Raw genomic sequence first — 18624 nt, 5'->3', positions numbered from 1 at the left:
CACCTTTTCCTGTCTGCCTCACCTTTGATTTTATCTTATTTTCCCATTCAATAACTTTTTAAAGTCCCTACAACTTAGGAACTTATTCTCAAATGCAAGGACCAGAAACCAAGACCTTGTCTCATACTTGGAATTCCTTACTCCTGGCGTTTCTGTTATATACTCCCTGCTGTCAAGCTTGTGCCCTTTCCATATGCTTTTGTGCAACTGCCATTATCAGCTTCGTCTTTTCTTGTAAACTAGTTTAGTGCTCTACTACATTCTTAAAAACAGTCTCATGTTCATCCTAAATTTATTTTACTACATCCAGCTACCCTCTAGGATATCTGCTATGCAATAATTCAAATCCTGTAGAGGCTTGGAATACCTTCCTCATGAAATACATTAAACAGGGCAACAGTTTGTCTCAGTTTTTTCTTTCTCAACATGCCTTTTGCATAGACTTTACAGTACTGTTGAATCATTCTACCAAACTATATGTTTGGGGATAAATAGACTCTTACTTGTTTTACATGAAAGTTCTTGTAAAGATGCTACATGTCCTTGGACATAAAAGGAGTATCTTGTTCCATTAAAGTCTTCTTTGGTATGTATACATGGAAGAATAATTGTAATTTGCTTTGCGGTCACATTGGAAGTGGCTCCCATGATGGGAATCCACTCATGAAATCAAATGTCAGAGTCTCAGATCACTAATTAATACTTATGTCCATTGCTGGAACTGACCAGTGACCCTGCAGCGTCTGTTTCACTTATGGTATCTCTATTAATGGCACTGGAATTATGGGACTTTTAAATCATAAAACATGCTGAACATGTAACACGGTAGTTTTCAATCTCTTTCATTACACCCTGCCAGTAAAACCTTACAAAGACCCCCACTTTTGTCCATGCCAAAATAAACCACAATACACATGGGTCATTCTCAAGACTGTTATTCTAAATGTTTGAATACTAGCAACTATCATGTAGTCTCCTTTCTCTCTATTTTTCCCACTGTATTCAGGTGGTCATTTATATATCAAAGTTTGGGTAGACTGGTGGCAGTCCTACAGGGGAAATCCTCCAGCAATACCCTCGATACATTCTCAATTTGACTTGTTTCAGTGTGTCATCCTCCCATTGGGACTTCATTTAAATGTAGATGGCTAACCTGTAGCCTGGACAGACTGGGATCTTCTTCACTGGTTACATCCCAAGAAGAAGAATGCTCTGTCTCCTCCCCCACTAATGCAGGTAAGGGGGGTCTCCATTTCTCATTCTTCACAAAAGAAGGTTAATGAGCAGCAGTACTGCAAATGACTCCCCCCATCTTCCCTCTGACTTGAAGTCTGTCTCAGTTTGAGAATTTTTTCTTTCTATAACCCCTTCTTCTAGCTTTACCTCCAACTTCAGGTTTCTCAGTTTCATCATTTTCCTTAGCTTTTTCTTGTAACTTCTTCCCAGTCTCTGTGGACCTTTTCTTTGGTTACTCATCTCCACTTATCTTTACAAAGGTTAGGGGTCCACTGCTCCCTGGAAAAGTTTGTCAGTTTAGCAGTGCACAGTAAATAAACATGATCGTTAATATAGTTGTGTTCCTTTTTATGTCTGCATCCTTAGTTATTAATAGATGTCCTTCTATTCATATGCTGCAGTATTCATCACATAAGGGGAGTCTGCCTCCATCTGACTCATACATCCAACCAGTGTCCAAAAGACTACATGCTACTGCGAGGTATGTACTACGTCACACAACATCATGCGCATATTGGCCATAAAGAGACATTGGGTATAAAGCGGACGTCTGCACGCACCTACCCCAGAACTTTTCTGCCGCCTGTCAGATCACCTGCTCCAAACGTTCACTCGCCAGAACAGTTGTGTACCAGATACCAGGTAAGTACCCATTGGGGTTTTTTCTTCTAAGATGTTTTGCTGCTACTTGTTTGATGGGTTTCACGACAGCTAGGAAGGGCAAGTGTCAGTATGGAAGGCAGATTCCACATAAAGACACCAACGATCTTTGCCTTTTCTGTCTCGGCCCAAACCACAACTATACCACGTGAGCTGTTTGCAAGTCCTTCATCCCTAAGACCCTTAGGAGCCATTTATCCTCTCTCTTAAACTCTACTTGGAGAACCAGCTCCTTAATAGCCTAGCATGGGAGATGGAAGTGATGTTGGGTCATTCGGATGAGCCCTTATCGAAAAAGGCCAAGAAATCGTGGCCTGAACTTTCAGCTGCACCCTGTCTTCCAGTAATTTCTCCCGAGTCTGATGTAGGCCCGGAGGCTGTGCTGGAGGTGGGGGATTTATCTTCAGCGGGTACCACGGGAGAAACCCCGAAAGAGTCCACCAGCACATCCACAAGGAAAGTGCAGGTGTCCGACCTGGGGGAAAAGGGGGAACCCAGGCTTGTTATCTCCAAAGGCCCTCGTTATGTCATGCAAATCACTGTGCATGAGGATGTGCTTACAGATGACGAATGTAGGCCGGTGTCGGGCCCTTCCACCACTCATCACATGGAAGCCCTATAAAGAAGGCCAAAACAAAACATGTTTTTCTTGCTCCACTAGAGCAGTCTCCTGATTGGCAGTCTTTTTCACAAAACCTCTTTAATGCTTTCATGGCCCTTCGCAAGTTTTCTCCTTCTTCTGTTCATCTGCAGGCCTTTTTCCCCTTCAATTACCTTTAAAAGTACAGCTGTTGACACCCCTTCAGAAGAGGAGGATTCTTCTGCAGAGGAATCTTTGGTCTACTCCACACTGGTAGCCTACCCTCTAGGGTATGCCTCCCCATAGGAGGAATATAATGGTGCAGATTCCCCTGGGGAGGATATTTCCTTTGGAGAGAGTATTATCAAAATGAAAGATTTTTTTTTCAGGTGGGACTGTTCCCAAGTTTCAGACATACAGAAGAGGTACTATGACCTCTTGCAGATGATTCCCCATCTCCTTCTGCAATCCTTACAGTCCTGCCTGCTTTTTTGGATGCATTTATGGCTGCTTCTCAGTGTCCAGACTCTCAGCCCCCTGCCCCTAAGCATCTGGAGCGTTTGTATAAAGTACACAAGGACTGCGAGTTCCTTTTCAAGGCTCCTTCTGCTTACCCAGCTACCATATCTGTTTCTATGGAGATGGCTTTCAGATTGCTCACATCCGCCTCCTTCATACCCTCTGATATAGAGAAGTAAGGTCATGGAATGTTTGGGGAAAAAGGTTTACACCTCTGCCACTTTGGCCTTCCGGGCAATTAATTATCTGACAAACATGGCAAAGTACTCCCTAGCTGTTCTTGCTGATGCAGGGAAACTTCTAGCAAACATCCCAGATTCCCCAGCTAAATCTTAATTGGCAGCTATCCTCAACTCATGTGCACAAGTGATGTTGCTGATGTTTTTGCTAGGACAGCTGCGACTGGGCCAGTCCTAAGAAGATACTCTTGGCTCAGGCTACAACCCTTGCCTGAGGATTTCAAGGCTAAACTAATGGACACATCCTTAGATAACAAAGCCTTATTTTGTAGTTTGGCAGCAAAACTCTTCAAAACTTTACAGGAAAAAGGGAAGGAGTTACAGGACCTCAAACATATTCTTGTATCTCCAGTACCACGGTTCCAAAGGAACTACCCAGTTAAGACTGCCTTTGTAAGAAAATCATCCCTGTCCTCTTCTTCTAAAAGTAAGAGAGGATCTAGGAAGCCAGCCTCTTCTAAGTCTGCTCCAGCCACTCCTGCTCTAAAACAGTCCTTTCAGCCCCAACCTAAGGCAGGTAGCCTGTGACTACTGACCTCTAGGGCCATCCACTCCCTTATCTCTTCTCCTCAATCTGTCTCTTGCTGCTTGGAAACTGATCACCCAGGACTCTTGGGTCCTCTCCATCATCAAAACAGGATATTTCATGGTCTGGAAAAAATATACCTCATTCAGAGGTATCACAACACCACTCCAAAGATCTGTTAAGCTTCTTTCCCTCAGGTCATCTCAGATCTGCTCTCTGAGGGGACTGTCTAAGAGGTTCCCACTTCCCAACAAGGGAAAGGATTTTGGTCCAGGTTGTTCCTGGTCCCCAGGAAGGATGGCCCTTGGATACCCATCCTGGACCTTTCCCATTTAAACACCTTTCTCAAAGTCCCATCCGTTCTTATGTTGACTTTGCCTTCCCTTTTTCCTCTCATTCTTCCCCAGGCATTCATGAGCATCTTGTAGACATAAAAGATGCTTATCTTCACATTCCCATTCACCCACAGTTCATAGGTTCATAGGTTTATACTAGGCTATCTGCCCTAAGGCATTTATAAGCCTAGCCCAAAGTTATGTGGCTTACGCCACCCCTTATATGAAAAAATACTGTACCCATTAGTTTGTTGTGCCTCTGTCCAGCAGTGACACAGAGATGATTCCCGGGGTAAACCTACGATCTCCCATCCACTGGTCAAGATTTCTCTTGAACAGAGCCAGCGAGGTGCTCTGCCTCACATGGACCGGGATTTTATTCCACAGCATAGGGAGTCTCTGAGTGATAAATCTATCCCTCCAGCACGTCCTATTTATATCCATGCTAAGGTTCAAGTCACTTGCTCTAGTGGTTTTGGTGGATTTGGATTTTTTGAGGTGGAGCATGTCCATTAATTCCGGGTTGGACATGGCCTTGTATGTCAGGCACATGTCACCTCTGAGCAGACGGTATGCGACTGAATAGAGCTGGAGTTTCTTCAATCTGGCAGCATATGACAGATTTTGGAGTCCCTTTATCCTTTTGGTGAGGAACTTTTGGGGTCTCTCCAATTGCTGCAGATGTCGGGTGAGATACATCCCGAATGGGGCATTGTACTCGATCATTGGTCTGATAAGTGAAGAGTACAGGGGAACAATGACCTCACTAGATCTGGATGTGAATCCCTTCATGAACAGGTGGGCAATGTAGAAGGTCTTTCTAACCACTTTAGCAACGTGAGTGTCAAAAGAAAGGCCACTGTCAACCTGGGTCCCCAGGTCCCTGATAACCTCTTCTGTGCTTAGTGGATTGCCACCTATATGGTAGCTTGGGGTTAACTTGTTTTTCCCGAAGGGTATGACTATACATAGTTCAAATAGTTCAAACGATTTTTATGTTTTTCTGTTGCTTCCTTGCATTTTCACTTTTGTGCTTTGCCCTGTGGTCTCTCTCTGTGGTACCAAGGGTTTTCACAAAATGGTTGGTCCTGTCATAGGATTCTGCAAAAAGCAGGGAATTCAAATCTTCCCTTACCTCGATGACCTTTTGATTCGGGCACAGTCCCTAGGACTTTCTTCAGTTAAATCTTTCCTTCAGTATTGCACTTCTTGAGAGCTTTCACCATAAACTACCCGAAGTCCTCTCTCACCCCATTACAAGACCACATTTTTATGGGCTGCAGGATACAAACAGACAAAATGTTAGCATCTCCACCCACAGAGAAGGTGCTATTCCTGATCTCCTATTTTCAGAGCATTCTTCCCCTACAGTCATTTTCAGCCAGGGACTTCCTACATCTCCATGGGTATATGCATCCACCATCCCCATGCTACCCTTAGCCAAACTAGACATGAGGAAGTTTCAGTGGTATCTAAGAGCAGTTTGGATGCAACACTCACATTCTTTAGAGTTCTTGATTCCACTCCTTCCTTGTATAAGAAGGGAACTAGATTGGTGGATCCTACAAGTTACCAAAAACCCTAGTCTTCATCTACAACCACACCCCTTCCTTCCCTAGAGTTATTCACAGATGCTTCAGACAGGTTGGGATGCAACTCTTCAAGCCTGGAGGATCAGAAATGTTTGGTCTCAAACAGGCACAGGAACATATCAATGTAAAGGTGATGAGGGCCCATGTTTATGCCCTTCAAATCTTCAAAACCAACCTAGCTCTGGGAGTACTGAGGGGGTTCACAGACAACACCAAAGTCCTTTGGTACATCAACAAGCAGGGGGAAACGATGTCTTACATTCTAAGCAGACTAGCCCTATTTGCCTGGGAATTAGCCTTACAGAACCGAATTACCCTTCAGGCAGTTTACCTCCCCTTAGTTCAGACTGTAGTGGCAGACTCTTTAAGCAGGTCCACGACCCAATCCCACAAGTGGATGTTGCACAGGGATGTGTTTCTGGACCTAATCCATCACTTGGGTATACCTCAGGTAGATCTCTTTGCCTCCCCGATGAACAAACAACTTCCAAAATTTTGTGGCATGGTCCCACATCCCTTGGTCTGGAAGATGGACACACTGTCTTTCTCTTGGAAGGGGATGTTTCTGTATGCATTACCCCTTACCTCTCCTACAAAAGGTCCTACTGAAGATTTACCAGGATCAGCCAAAAATCTCGTTGTTGACTCCATTTTAGCCAAGGCAGCACTGGTTCCCCCTTCTGCACCTAGCCAGGGGCAGTCATCACAAGTTACCCCACTGGATGGATCTACTCACACACAACAAGGGGATCCTAGTATATCCACAACGATCAACCCTGAATCTGACCTTGTGGGTGATAGGGTTTTAATCCCTTATAGACACCTATTTCCAGAGGACGTGCTACAGGTTCTGCAGGGGGCCAGAACTGTCAGTTGATATTCCTGTGGTCTTGTCCTATCTGTATGAATTGATAAGGGCTGGGTTGTCCTACTCTTCTGTGAAGGCTAACCTTTCAGCCATCTTTGCTTGTCTGCTTGTATCTCCACCACTAGCCTCCAAGTTAGAGGTTAAACTGTTCCTAAAAGGCGTCCTTCATATTGAACCTCCAAGGAAACCAGTACCTTCTCCTTGGGATCTCAATTTTGTGTTAGAGAAGCTTACACTGGGAACATTTTAACCAGCAAGCTCTTCTTCCCTGCAGCACTGCACTTGGAAAGCTGTTTTGTTATTGACCATTACCCTCTGCCAGGAGGGTCTTTGGGTTACAAGCCGTGATGTCAAATCCCTCCTTCATTGTCTTTCATAGAAACCAGGTTCTTTGCAAACTAATCTTTCTTTTATGTTATACCACACAGCAGGACTCCGCAGCAACTTGTAGAAAACTTTTAATCCAGTAAGATGTAATTACATCCAACAACAGAAGAAACACAGTTCTGTTCTCTAGCGCCTCGGCAAACAGCTTTTACAGAGTAAATTATTCATTGCACTAACAGTCACCCTCCTTTTTAAACAACTTCAACTTTCAGGTTAATTACATCCAATTATTCAATCAACCAAATTATTCAATCAACCACATCACTCATATATTTTTTAAAAAAGGTAAAATGCATAAAACTCTACACATTTTTAAACTACACTTACTAAAGCAAACTTTTCCATGAACAGTCACAATTCAAACCGTACGGTTTGAGCGTATTGAATTTTAATATAAAATATAATTCTTTTTTCCTTAATATTTGTTTTATACACTTGTCATTTAAATAGTTAGTATTCTCAATACTATCTAACACTGTCACCTTCAAATTCTCCACACTCCCCCCATGATATTTATGAAAATGCCCTGCCAACGGGCTAGTTTCCTTGTTTTTCAAAATATCCCTAACATGTTCCTTGATCCTACATGCTAATGTTCTTTTCGTCTCTCCCACATAGAACTTTTTACACGGGCATTCTATTCCATAAACTACCGCTATTGAATTACAGTTGTATATTCCCTTGATTTTAACTGAACTGCCATTGATTTTATAGAATTGTGGTACAATAAACTTACAAATAGTACATTTACCACATATTTTGGTACCCTGATCTATAGCTTGTGAGTACATTGGCATATTAGCCATTCTAAATCGGCTATGTACCAGAAAGTCTTGTATGTTTCTCCCTCTTTTATAGGAAAAAGTAACATTCTTCTTCGATAAATAGTCTACTTCTTTTTTTAATAAATTCCAACTATTTAAAACATGTTCTCTGATACTATCTGATAATATAGAGAAGGTAGACACAAAATATAAATCTTCTTTGCTGTCTTGTGGTATCTTCCATGTTCCCCCACCATAATATTTACCACATTTTTTAACCTTGTTTAAACTTTCCTTTAAATTATATTCATCGTAGCCTCTTTCTTTAAATTTTTCACAACTTTGTATAAATTCCTTTTCTTTGGTAATAGAATTACTACACAATCTGTTTACCCTGTTCAACTCTGTATAGGGAATTGCCTTAATTATATGTGCTGGATGATAACTGCTACCATGCAGTATGGAGCCAGCCCCTTGAAATTTCCTGTGTATTTGATATTCCAATTTATGCCCCTTACTGCCTATTAGAGAAATATCTAAATATTGGACCTTCTGACCCTTTTGTAACCCATCAAACTTTATACCCATAGTGTTGTCTTGTATCTCCATTAAAAATTTATTTACTTCTTGTTGTCCACCTTGACAAATAAACAACAATCATCAATAAAACGATAGTATCTATATACATATTTCTTGAAAAAGAAATTTGTATATATACATTTGCTTTCAAAAAGCCCCATAAATACATTAGCATAACTGGGGGCAAAAGCTGCCCCCATCGCTGTGCCCTGCTTCTGTTTGTACATCGATCCATTAAATTCAAACATGTTGTTAGTTAAACATATGTCAAATAGTTCTAATACATAGTTAACAACATCTTCATTGCCCATAAAATACTTGATAGCAGTCTTTCCATCTTCATGCTTTATGTTTGTATATAAGCTTACCACATCTATTACCACAAAATACATGTCATCCTGCCAACATATATCCTTTACTTTCGATATTAAGTCAAAGACATCTTTAATATATGATGGTAATTTACTAACAATCGGCATCAAATATACATGTAAGAACTTTGAGATATTTTCCAAATAACCATTTGTCGCTGATACTATAGGACGTCCTGGTGGTGGAAAAACATTTTTATGTATTTTTGGGATGCAATAAAAGCAGGGCATTCTCGGGGTATTAATATTAAATTTATCTTTTATATCCTTGTAAGAAAAATATTGTAACCTATAGCCTTTGTCAATAATATGCTCATACTTTTTTTGTGCTTCATTATAATCATTGATGTCTATCTGTTCGTATATCTCTTCATTGTTTAAATGCTCATAACACATTTCTAAATATTGAGCTACATTTAATATGACCAATTTCTCTCCTTTGTCAGAAGGTTTAAATATAATATTGTTATCTCTGCTCAGAGCATTTAAACATTCCCATTCCATTTTACTAAGATTATACTTAATAGTTTTTTTTATTCTTCCATTTAAATCTTTCACATTCCATTTCCACATTTTGTGTTAGTGACTTATGAAAATATTTGATACTATCATTACTTTGAGGTGGCATAAAAGTACTAGCTGTTGTAATTAAACTAGTATCGAATTCCCTATGACCACTTATATCCACTTCTGAGTTACACGAAAAAAATTCCTCATCTATATTGTTAACTGATGTAATATTACTGACTCCTTGATTACTTCTCATTGAAAAATCATTGTTGGAACAGTGAAACATGTCCATTAAATGCAGTTTGCGAGTAAAATGAAATACGTCTGCCTTTAGCATATGTACCCTAGGTAGAACTGTGGGTACAAATTTCAAACCTTTGTTTAAAATATTTAATGCACATTGTGACAAACTGCAACCAGATAAATTTACCACATACTCGTATTTATCATACTCACAAACAGTTTTAGTCCCATTGTCCATCCCATTTGCTTTTTTTGTTGTTGTTTGAACGCTGCTTTCCATACCCTTCCCCATTATAACCCTGTCCATTCCAACTCCGTTTCCGACTGAAACGGTTCTCCTGAAACAAATTTAGTCCCTTTTGATTCCCAGGTTTAGGGAGCGCTGGATACTCTTCATTGTATGTTTCTGCTTCGGTTTGCGATAATCCACTTTCTACTGAAACATACCCTGCTCCTTCTACTTCGTTTTCCTTCTCTCTACGTTCAAAATGCACACGTTGTCGTCGAGCTTTCTGATTGGCTGACAGCAAAAACGCTGTCTTGTTCTCATAGTCACGTAAATCTCTATGTAGTTTACTTTTTTTACGGTCGATGAGTTCCGACTCATATACATTCAGCTGTTTGTTAGTCTTCACCAAGAACTGTTGTAAATCATCTTGCTTAATTTTGTTAGAGATTTCGATGCACATTGTTTTAATCTCCTCCCTCAACTTTTGCTTTTTAAGTACATCTCTTTCTATCAGTATTCGGACCCACTCTTTGCTGCACCGATGAGCAGCCGCTAACCACCTATCATAAAATTGCTTTTCCTCTGGGTTAGTCAGGTCAAAGGGCGTAGAGGGATTTTTGATACTACGCAACCCCCTAGGAGTAATGTCTAATTCTTCATACCGCTGCAGACTCTGCAAATTCAGAAACACTGAGGTTTCTTTAAATAACAGCTTTTCTATTTGAATATATGAGTCCCGAACTTCAGGAGCCAACATAGTTTCTTTCTTCTTATAATCTTTCTTTTATGCCCAAGGTGGTAAATGAGTTGTCCTTTAATCAGTCTATTAATCTACCTACCTTTTTTTCCTCCCCCTTAGTGTATAAGTGAGATAATCTTGCACACCTTGAATGTGCACAGACAACTCTGATACTGTCCTGACAAAGCCAAACTTGTACGTAAGACTGAATGCCTGTTTGTCTCTTACCACCTAAGGGCTCTGCTTCGATCAGTTTCTAAGCAAATTATTTCCAACTGGATTTCTAAAGCTATTTCCTTTTGCTGATTAAGTAATGGTAAGAGCCTTCCTTCTCCAGTGAAGGCTCTCTGTATGAGAGCAGTCTCTTCTTGGGGACATTCTTTAAAGGCTTAGATACTGGCTCTGTCCTGGAGGCAGCCACCTGGTCCTCTGTCCATACTTTCACTAAACAATACAAGCTTGACACCATCTCCAAGTCTAGGGCTGGGTTTGCCAGAGCAATTCTACATGTTTTTGTAGAAAAAGCATCTGCTCTTCCTCCTCCCAACCTGTCCCAAGCATGAGCTTTGCCATTCTCCCTTATGTGATGAATACTGCAGCACATGAATAGAAGGGCATAGAATAGTTGTTTAAAATCTTACCATAACCATAGACAGCCTTCTCTTCTATATAGTGCAGTATTGATCCCCCCCCCTGCCCATCCCCCTGATGTTTGCCTAGTTTCTTTTCTGCTGATATGTTTCTCAACTAGGATCTCAGGCTGGTATTGGGTGATGTACAGTTCTGAGGTAGGTGCATACTGACGTCCGCCTTATACCCGACATCTCTTTATGGCCAGTGTATGAGTGATGATGTGCGACGTACCACGTGCCTTGCAGTAGCATGTAGTTTTTTGGATACTGGCTGGACATACAACTCTGCCGGAGGTGAGCTCCCCTTATGTGATGAATACTGCAGCATATAGAAGAAGGACGTCTATGGTTATGGTAAGATTTTACACAACTATTCTTTCTGCTTAGTATCCATGTTTGTTTTCTGTACATGTTACCCTTTGTATGGTACTTTGCTAATTTTAATGTTTAAATTGCACCTTTACTTTGCTGCACATAAATGATGATACTTGTTCTGCACTGTGCTACCTACACTGCATATAAACCATGTTCTTTCAAGCTCTCCTGCAAATAGTTACCTGCTTGACTAATGTGCATATAGAGTTACCAGAATCTTGCACATTTTATTACACTTTAGGTTCAGCCAGCTTTCAAGGAAGTATATGTTTAGCTTTCATTTATTCATATGTATATTCTCCTTATATCTGTTTATTCCAGTTTGTTGTAATGGGGAACCAGAACATATCCCACCGCTCTGTGGATACAAGACTTTTGAAAAGTTTCCTGAGTCTATCGCAGCATGAATGCACATGCACAAGTATTCTCACACATGGCATAATGCAGCTGTGATCAGTTTAGAGGATTTTTTGTTCAACTGTGACACATTCTTGGGATGTGGGAGGAAAGTGACGCACCTGGCAAAATGTACTGACATAAAGTAGGTACACAGACTGCGCACAGAAGGCACCACAGCTGAGAACTGAGCTGGACAACCAAACACTGGAAGGCAGCAACACATCCTTTTGCATCCAGTGTACCCTGCTGCTATAGTTTTGACATTTTTATTTCTTTTCTGATCATATCATGAAATATTATATATATATGTATATATATATATATATATATATATATATATATATATATATATATGTGTGTGTGTGTGTGTGTGTGTGTGTGTAGCACATGTAAATGAAATATTATAATATGAAATTAAAATGGTGGATATATGAATTTACTCTTTTTTTCCTTGCAGGAAGCTGGTTTGAAAAAAAGTGATTATATTGTCTCCATAAATGGTTCAGATTGTAAGTGGTCTAAGCATGCTGAAGTGGTGCAGGCACTGAAGAATATAGAAGACGATGGAGTTGACATCAGTGTGATCACCCCCCAGTGTCCCGAAGTTCAGACAGTGGTAAGACAGTATTTCATGTAAAGCGTTTGATTATGACAACATACTGCTATCTGCAGTTGCAGTTTTTCCTAAAGTTAGAGTATACAGTGTTTTATGAGGAGGTCTGTCGTCGTAAACAATAAGATTAATGCCACTAGGAATTCAGTAGCTTGACATCTAAAAATTTTTCATGGTGCCAGCTTTCAATTTTACCCATAGCATTCTGCAAAACAGCTTCCTCTGCAGTTCTGTTTTAAAGTGTTTTGAAGTATTGGCTTCAAAGTAATGGTCATCTCCCTCTATGTCAATGGCCAGGACTATGGTTGATAGATATGATTCACCCAAACACAAGGACAAAAAGCAAAAAGAAGAAATACATGTCTGACACTGTTGGGGAATCCTCTCTACATCCTCAACATCAAAAGCATCCAACCCAAAGGGTTAAAAATGTCACACAGACAAACCGCTTGGCAAAAGCTACAAGAAGTACTCAGCCAAGATAGAGTTTTCACTGTGTAACAACTTAAGCCTCCCATAGTGGAGGCCCATGAGTGTATGCAAATGGCCCTGAAGAACGTGTTTACGCTCCATGGCTTTTGAATGCCTTTGACCTTTTTAAGTGTTTATGGGTACATTATGGTCCATAAATCAAAAGCTAGTGGGGTTTGGCTCTGTTTGCTGAAATAAGGGCATTTTAAATTTAATTGTGCAGTAGAAATACAAAATGATAGAAAGGAGTGAAAGTGTGATGGAAAATGCAAAGACAGTTTTGTGTGATAGTGGAAGAAAAACAGGGTAATATGCAACAAGAAGTACAAGAAGATTATACTCAAGTAAAATACACAGTCTGCTAGAAGTACAGGTGTATGAAGCATATATGAAGCGCATACTCCTGCAGAATACACAGTCTGCTGGAAGTACAGTGTGTGAAGAGTGTAGTCCTGCAGAGAATACACAGTCTGCTGGAAGTACAGAGTATGAAACTCATACTCCTGCAGAATACACAGTCTGCTGGAAGTACAGGAGTATGAAGCGCATACTCCTGCAGAATACACGGTCTGCTGGAAGTACAGGAGTATGAAGTGCATACTCCTGCAGAATACACAGTCTGATGGAAGTACAGGAGTATGAAGCGCATACTCTTGCAGAATACACAGTCTGCTATGCAAGAAGGGGAAGTAGATATGGGAGATATGTTGAGGGAAGAACATCAAGCAGAAAAGGAATGTGAAGAAAATCATGCACAATGTAAAAGGAATTCAACAGGGGAATGGCTTAACATAAAAAGAAAAATACAAAAAACTTTCAAAAAAATTTAAAAAAAAAGGAAAGTAGAAATCTAAGAATAATCTTGGTGAATGTGAATAGCATTATTAATGATACTGGGAAAATGTGTGTGATTCAGTTGTGTAAGAACTGAAATATAGATGTTATAGTTTTACAAGATATCATCATCTTCTTTCGGCTGTTCCCGTTAGGGGCTGCCACAGTGGATCATCTGTTTCCATTTCTTCCTGTCCTCTGCATCTTGCTCTGTCACACCAACCACCTGCATGTCCTCTCTCACCACATCCATAAACCTTATCGTAGGCCTTCCTCTTTTCCTATTACCTGGTAGCTTCATCCTTAGCATCATTTTCCCAATATACTCACCATCCCTCCTCAGTACATGTCCAAACCAATGTAATCTTGCCTCTCTGGCTTTTCCAAACCTTCCAACCTGGGCTGGCTGACCCTCTAATATACTTTTTCTTGATCCTGTCCACCCTCTTCACACCCATTGCAAATCTTAACATCATTAACTCTGCCGCATCCAGCTCTAACTCATGCCTTTTTGTCAGTGCCACTGTCTCCAACCCATATAACATAGCTGGTTTCACTACCCTCTTGTAGACCTTTCCTTTCACTCTTACTGGTACTCGTCTGTCACAAATCACTCCTGGCACTCTTCTCCACCCACTCCATCCTGCCTGTACTCTCTTCTTCACCTCTCTTCCACACTTACCATTTCTCTGAACTATTGATCCCATGTATTTAAACTCATCCACCTTCGCCACCTCTACTCCTTGCAATCCTCAGCATTCCTCTATCCTCCCTCTCATTCACACGCATATACTCTGTCTTAGTCCAGCTGACCTTCATTCCTCTTCTCTCTAGAGCATATCTCCATCTCTCCAGGGTCTCCTCCACTTGTTCCCTACTCTCACTACAGATCACAATGTCATCTGCAAACATCATAGTCCACGGGAACTCCTGTCTGATCTCGTCTGTCAACCTGTCCATCACAATTGCAAATATAAGTCTACAAAAACACAATGCAACTCCTCCTGACCTTCTCTGTACTTCTCCATCAACACTCTGAGCAAACATCGCATCTGTAGTACTGTTTCCCGGCATGAAATCATACTGTTGATCACTAATCATCATGTCCCTTCCTAACCTAGCTTTCACTACTCTTTCCCATAACTTCATGCTGTGACTGATCATTTTAATCCCTCTGTAGTTACAACAGCTCTGCACATCACCCTTATTCTTAAAAATTGTTACCAAAACACTTTTTCTCCATTCCTCAGGCATTATCTCACTTTCCAAGATTTCATTAAACAATCTGGTTAAAAACTCCATTGCCATTTCACCTAAACACCTCCATGTTCCACAGGTATGTCATCTGGACCAACAACCTTTCCATTTTTCATCCTCTTCATAGCTATCCTTACTTCCTCCATGCTAATCCATTGCACTTCATGATTCACTATCCCCACATCATCCAACCTTCTCTCCCTTTCATTTTCTTCATTCATCAACCTCTCAAAGTACTCTTTCCATCTGCTCAACACACTCTCCTCGCTTGTGAGTATGTTTCCTTCATTATCCTTTATCACCTTTACCTGCTGCACATCTTTTCTAGCTCGGTCCCTCTGTCTAGCCAAGGTCCTTTTCTCCCTCCTTAGTGTCCGACCTTTCATACAACTCTTCATATGCCTTATCCTTAGCCTTAGCCACCTCTCTCTTTGCCATGCACCTCATCTCCTTATACTCCTGTCTACTTTCTTCATCTCTGTGACAATCCCACTTCATCTTTGCCAACCTCTTTCTCTGTATACTCTCCTGTACTTCCTCATTCCACCACCATGTCTCCTTGTCATCCTTCATCTGTCCAGATGTCATACCAAGCACCTTTCTAGCAGTTTCCCTTACTAACTCTGCTGTAATTACCCAGCTATTTGGTAACTCTTCATTGCCACCCAGTGCCTGTCTTAACTCATCCCTGAACTCCACCTCACAGTTACCTTTTATCAGTTTCCACCATTTGATCCTTGGTGCTGCCCTCACACTCTTCCTCCTCTTCTTGATCACCAACATCATCCTACAAACCACCATCTTGTGCTGCCTAACTACACTTTCCCCGGTCACCACTTTACAGTCTCCAGGCTCTTTCAAACTGGCCCTTCTACATAAGATATAATCCACCTGTGTGCATCCTCCTCCACTCTTGTATGTCACTCTATGCTCCTCCCTCTTGTTAAAATACATATTCACCACAGTCATGTCTATCCTTTTCGCAAAATCCACTACTATCTGACCTTCTGCATTCCTTTGTGTAACACCATACCTACCCATCACTTCCTCATCCCCTCTGTTCCCTTCACCAACATGCCCATTGAAATCTGCTCTAATCATCACTCTCTCACCCTTGGGTACAGTCATCACCACTTCATCCAACTCACTCCAAAATTTTTCTTTCTCATCCATCGCGCACCCAACTTGTGGAGCATATGCGCTAACAACATTCATCATTACACCATCAATTTCCAGCTTCATAAATATCACTCTGACACTCTCTTCACCTCCAAAACACTCTTAGCATACTGTTCCTTTAGGATAATGCCTACGCCATCCCATCCACACTACGATAAAACAATTTGAACCCGCCTCCGATACACCTAGCCTTACTCCCCTTCCATCTGGTCTCTTGCACACACAGTATGCCAACCTTCCTTCTGTCCATCATTACAAGATATAAGATACATAAAAGAGAAAAAAGAATTCAAACTGAACGTTTGTGGAGATTTAAGGTCTTGTGGAATTTAGGCAAGAAAACGTTCAGGAATAGCATTTTATGGGGTAATAATGTTAAAATATTGGAATATTGTGTAGTTCAAGCAGGCCAAATAATAGTAGAAGCTATAAGATGGAAGAAAGAAGTTTTGTGAATGATAGGAATGTAAAAGAGAGGGAGGAATTATTTATTTTACATTTGTTGACCGGGATAGTCCGACTGGATACATGTCCATTTTCAGCGGAGGCCCGGGGAAAAAAGCTCCAGGTTACAAACAATAAACAGTTCCACTTATAAAAAAGCAATAATATCTATACAGTACTTATAGAGGCGTCCCCGTAGGGGGGACTTGCACAAAAGTAAGAGTGATTACAAAATACATGTTGAATAAGGTAGAAGCAGGGTTATATGCAAGAGTTGTTAAGCAGTACATACTGAAGTAGAAACTATTCACAAGTTGCTTACAGCTTATTTACAAAATTACATACTCTGTGGTCTTAGAGAGGCAGTATAAAGACTTTTGCTACCTATCAGACAGATGTGGCTACTATCAGTAAAGAAGAAAGATAGAAGTGGCTTGCATAAGACAGAGGGTTTAGGATAGGAGTTAGTCAGGGTTGGTATAGGGACATAGCCTGTGTCCCATAAGGTATTGTCTGAGGCCTTTTTTGAAATGGTTTAGCGATGGTTCCCAAGTAAGAATAGTTGGGAGAGAGTTCCATGTTTTTCCAATGAAGTTGGCAAACAGGGAGTCACCAGCAGAATTAGTTGCTTTTTGAGTTTGGACAAGAAATGTGTTGGATGATTTGAGTGATCTGAGATTATGGTATGGTTTTAAGATATTTGTTAGAGCTGGAGTGTTTTCGTGTTTATATAGAATTTTGTGGGTGATAATGAGCTGATTAAACTGGATTAATGTGGGTAGTTCGAACCATCCGAGGGGCTTAAGGTTACGGCAATGGCGGGTCCTGTATGAAGAGCTCATGGCAACTCTAGCTGGTATGGTTATAGCTGCAAGTTAGTTTATTTAGGTCAGTTTTATTCAGATTGGTGAGAATGGGGGAAGTGTACAGAAGGATTGAGCGTAAGTGGGTTCTGGCGGTGGCAGTCCTAGCTAATGGGGTTAGGAAGGATTTATTTCTATATAGTAGACCAAGTTTTTTATTAGCAGTTTTGATAGTTTTATTGATGTGAAAGTCAAATTTGAGATTATTGTCAATTATGACACCTAGGAGCTTAGTATTGGTCTCAGGAGTGATGGTGGAGCCATTGGTGGAGGTTATGGAGAAGGTGAGGGGGGTGGATCTACTGGTTGGGGTGAAGAGGAGTAGTTTAGTTTTATTTGTGTCTAACAGCAAGTGGTGATTAGTGAGCCAGTTTTCAACTGTACGAAATATATTCTGGGTTAAGGTTTGTAAGTTGGACAGGGAAGAGGTATTACAGATCAGTGTGTAGTCATCCGCATATTGGATACAGTTTGCTTCTGGTGTGGCTGTGTGGAGGTTATTAATGAAAATTGAAAAGAGTAGTGGACCTAAGATAGACCCCTGGGGGACTCTGAGGGTGAGAGGTAGTAGGGTGTACAGTATATCCTGCCAAAGGACAGCCTGCTATCTACCACTTAGATAGGAACGGAACCATTGAATGGCAAAGTTGTCCAGGGAGATGGTTTTAAGTGTTGTAAAAGAAGATAGTGATTGACCATATCAAAGGCCTTTGATAGGTTCAGGAAAATGACAGAGGAAAGCATGTTGTTGTTCTGATTTTGGTGGATAGCATTAGTGATAGCATTAGTGAAAGAGAGAAGGGTAGAAGTGATGCTGTGGTGAGGCCTGAATCCATGTTGGGAGCTAGCTAGTATGTTGTTCTGGGTGAGATGGTGCATAAGTTGCTTGTGGACACATTTCTCCATGATCTTTGCAAGTGGCGAAAGGATGACTGTGGGTCTGTAACTGGATAGTTCTGTAGAACTTCTCCCCTTATGTAGTGGAATGACACTGGATACTTTCCAGATGGTTGGGATAGTGCCCTCTGTTAGGGATCTGTTGATTAGGATGGCAATGGGATACGCTATGGCTTTGGCAGCTTTTGTAAGTACTCTGCTGGTAAGAGGTCAGCTGATGGGGTGGTTGGTTTTAATTTTTTGATTAGGGCACAAATGAAGTTGGTAGAGACTGTTTGGAGGT

At 40.9% G+C, this 18624-nt stretch overlaps 1 protein-coding gene across 1 annotated transcript in view; it reads left to right on the top strand.

Moving 5' to 3' along the window:
- Nucleotides 1-18624, top strand: part of RHPN1 (rhophilin Rho GTPase binding protein 1) — a 1554789-nt gene that overhangs the window by 1485783 nt on the left and 50382 nt on the right. Inside the window, exon 14 of the mRNA XM_044067337.1 lies at nt 12241-12399. Coding sequence (XP_043923272.1) covers nt 12241-12399 — 159 coding nt within the window. The remainder of the gene's footprint in view (nt 1-12240; nt 12400-18624) is intronic.

This window comes from Protopterus annectens, chromosome 3.part1 (genome assembly GCF_019279795.1).
Source record: "Protopterus annectens isolate FY-2018-M chromosome 3.part1, PAN1.0, whole genome shotgun sequence".
Taxonomy (NCBI): domain Eukaryota; kingdom Metazoa; phylum Chordata; order Ceratodontiformes; family Protopteridae; genus Protopterus; species Protopterus annectens.
Note: the sequence above shows the minus strand (reverse complement) of the source record. Positions and strands in the feature narration are given on the sequence as shown.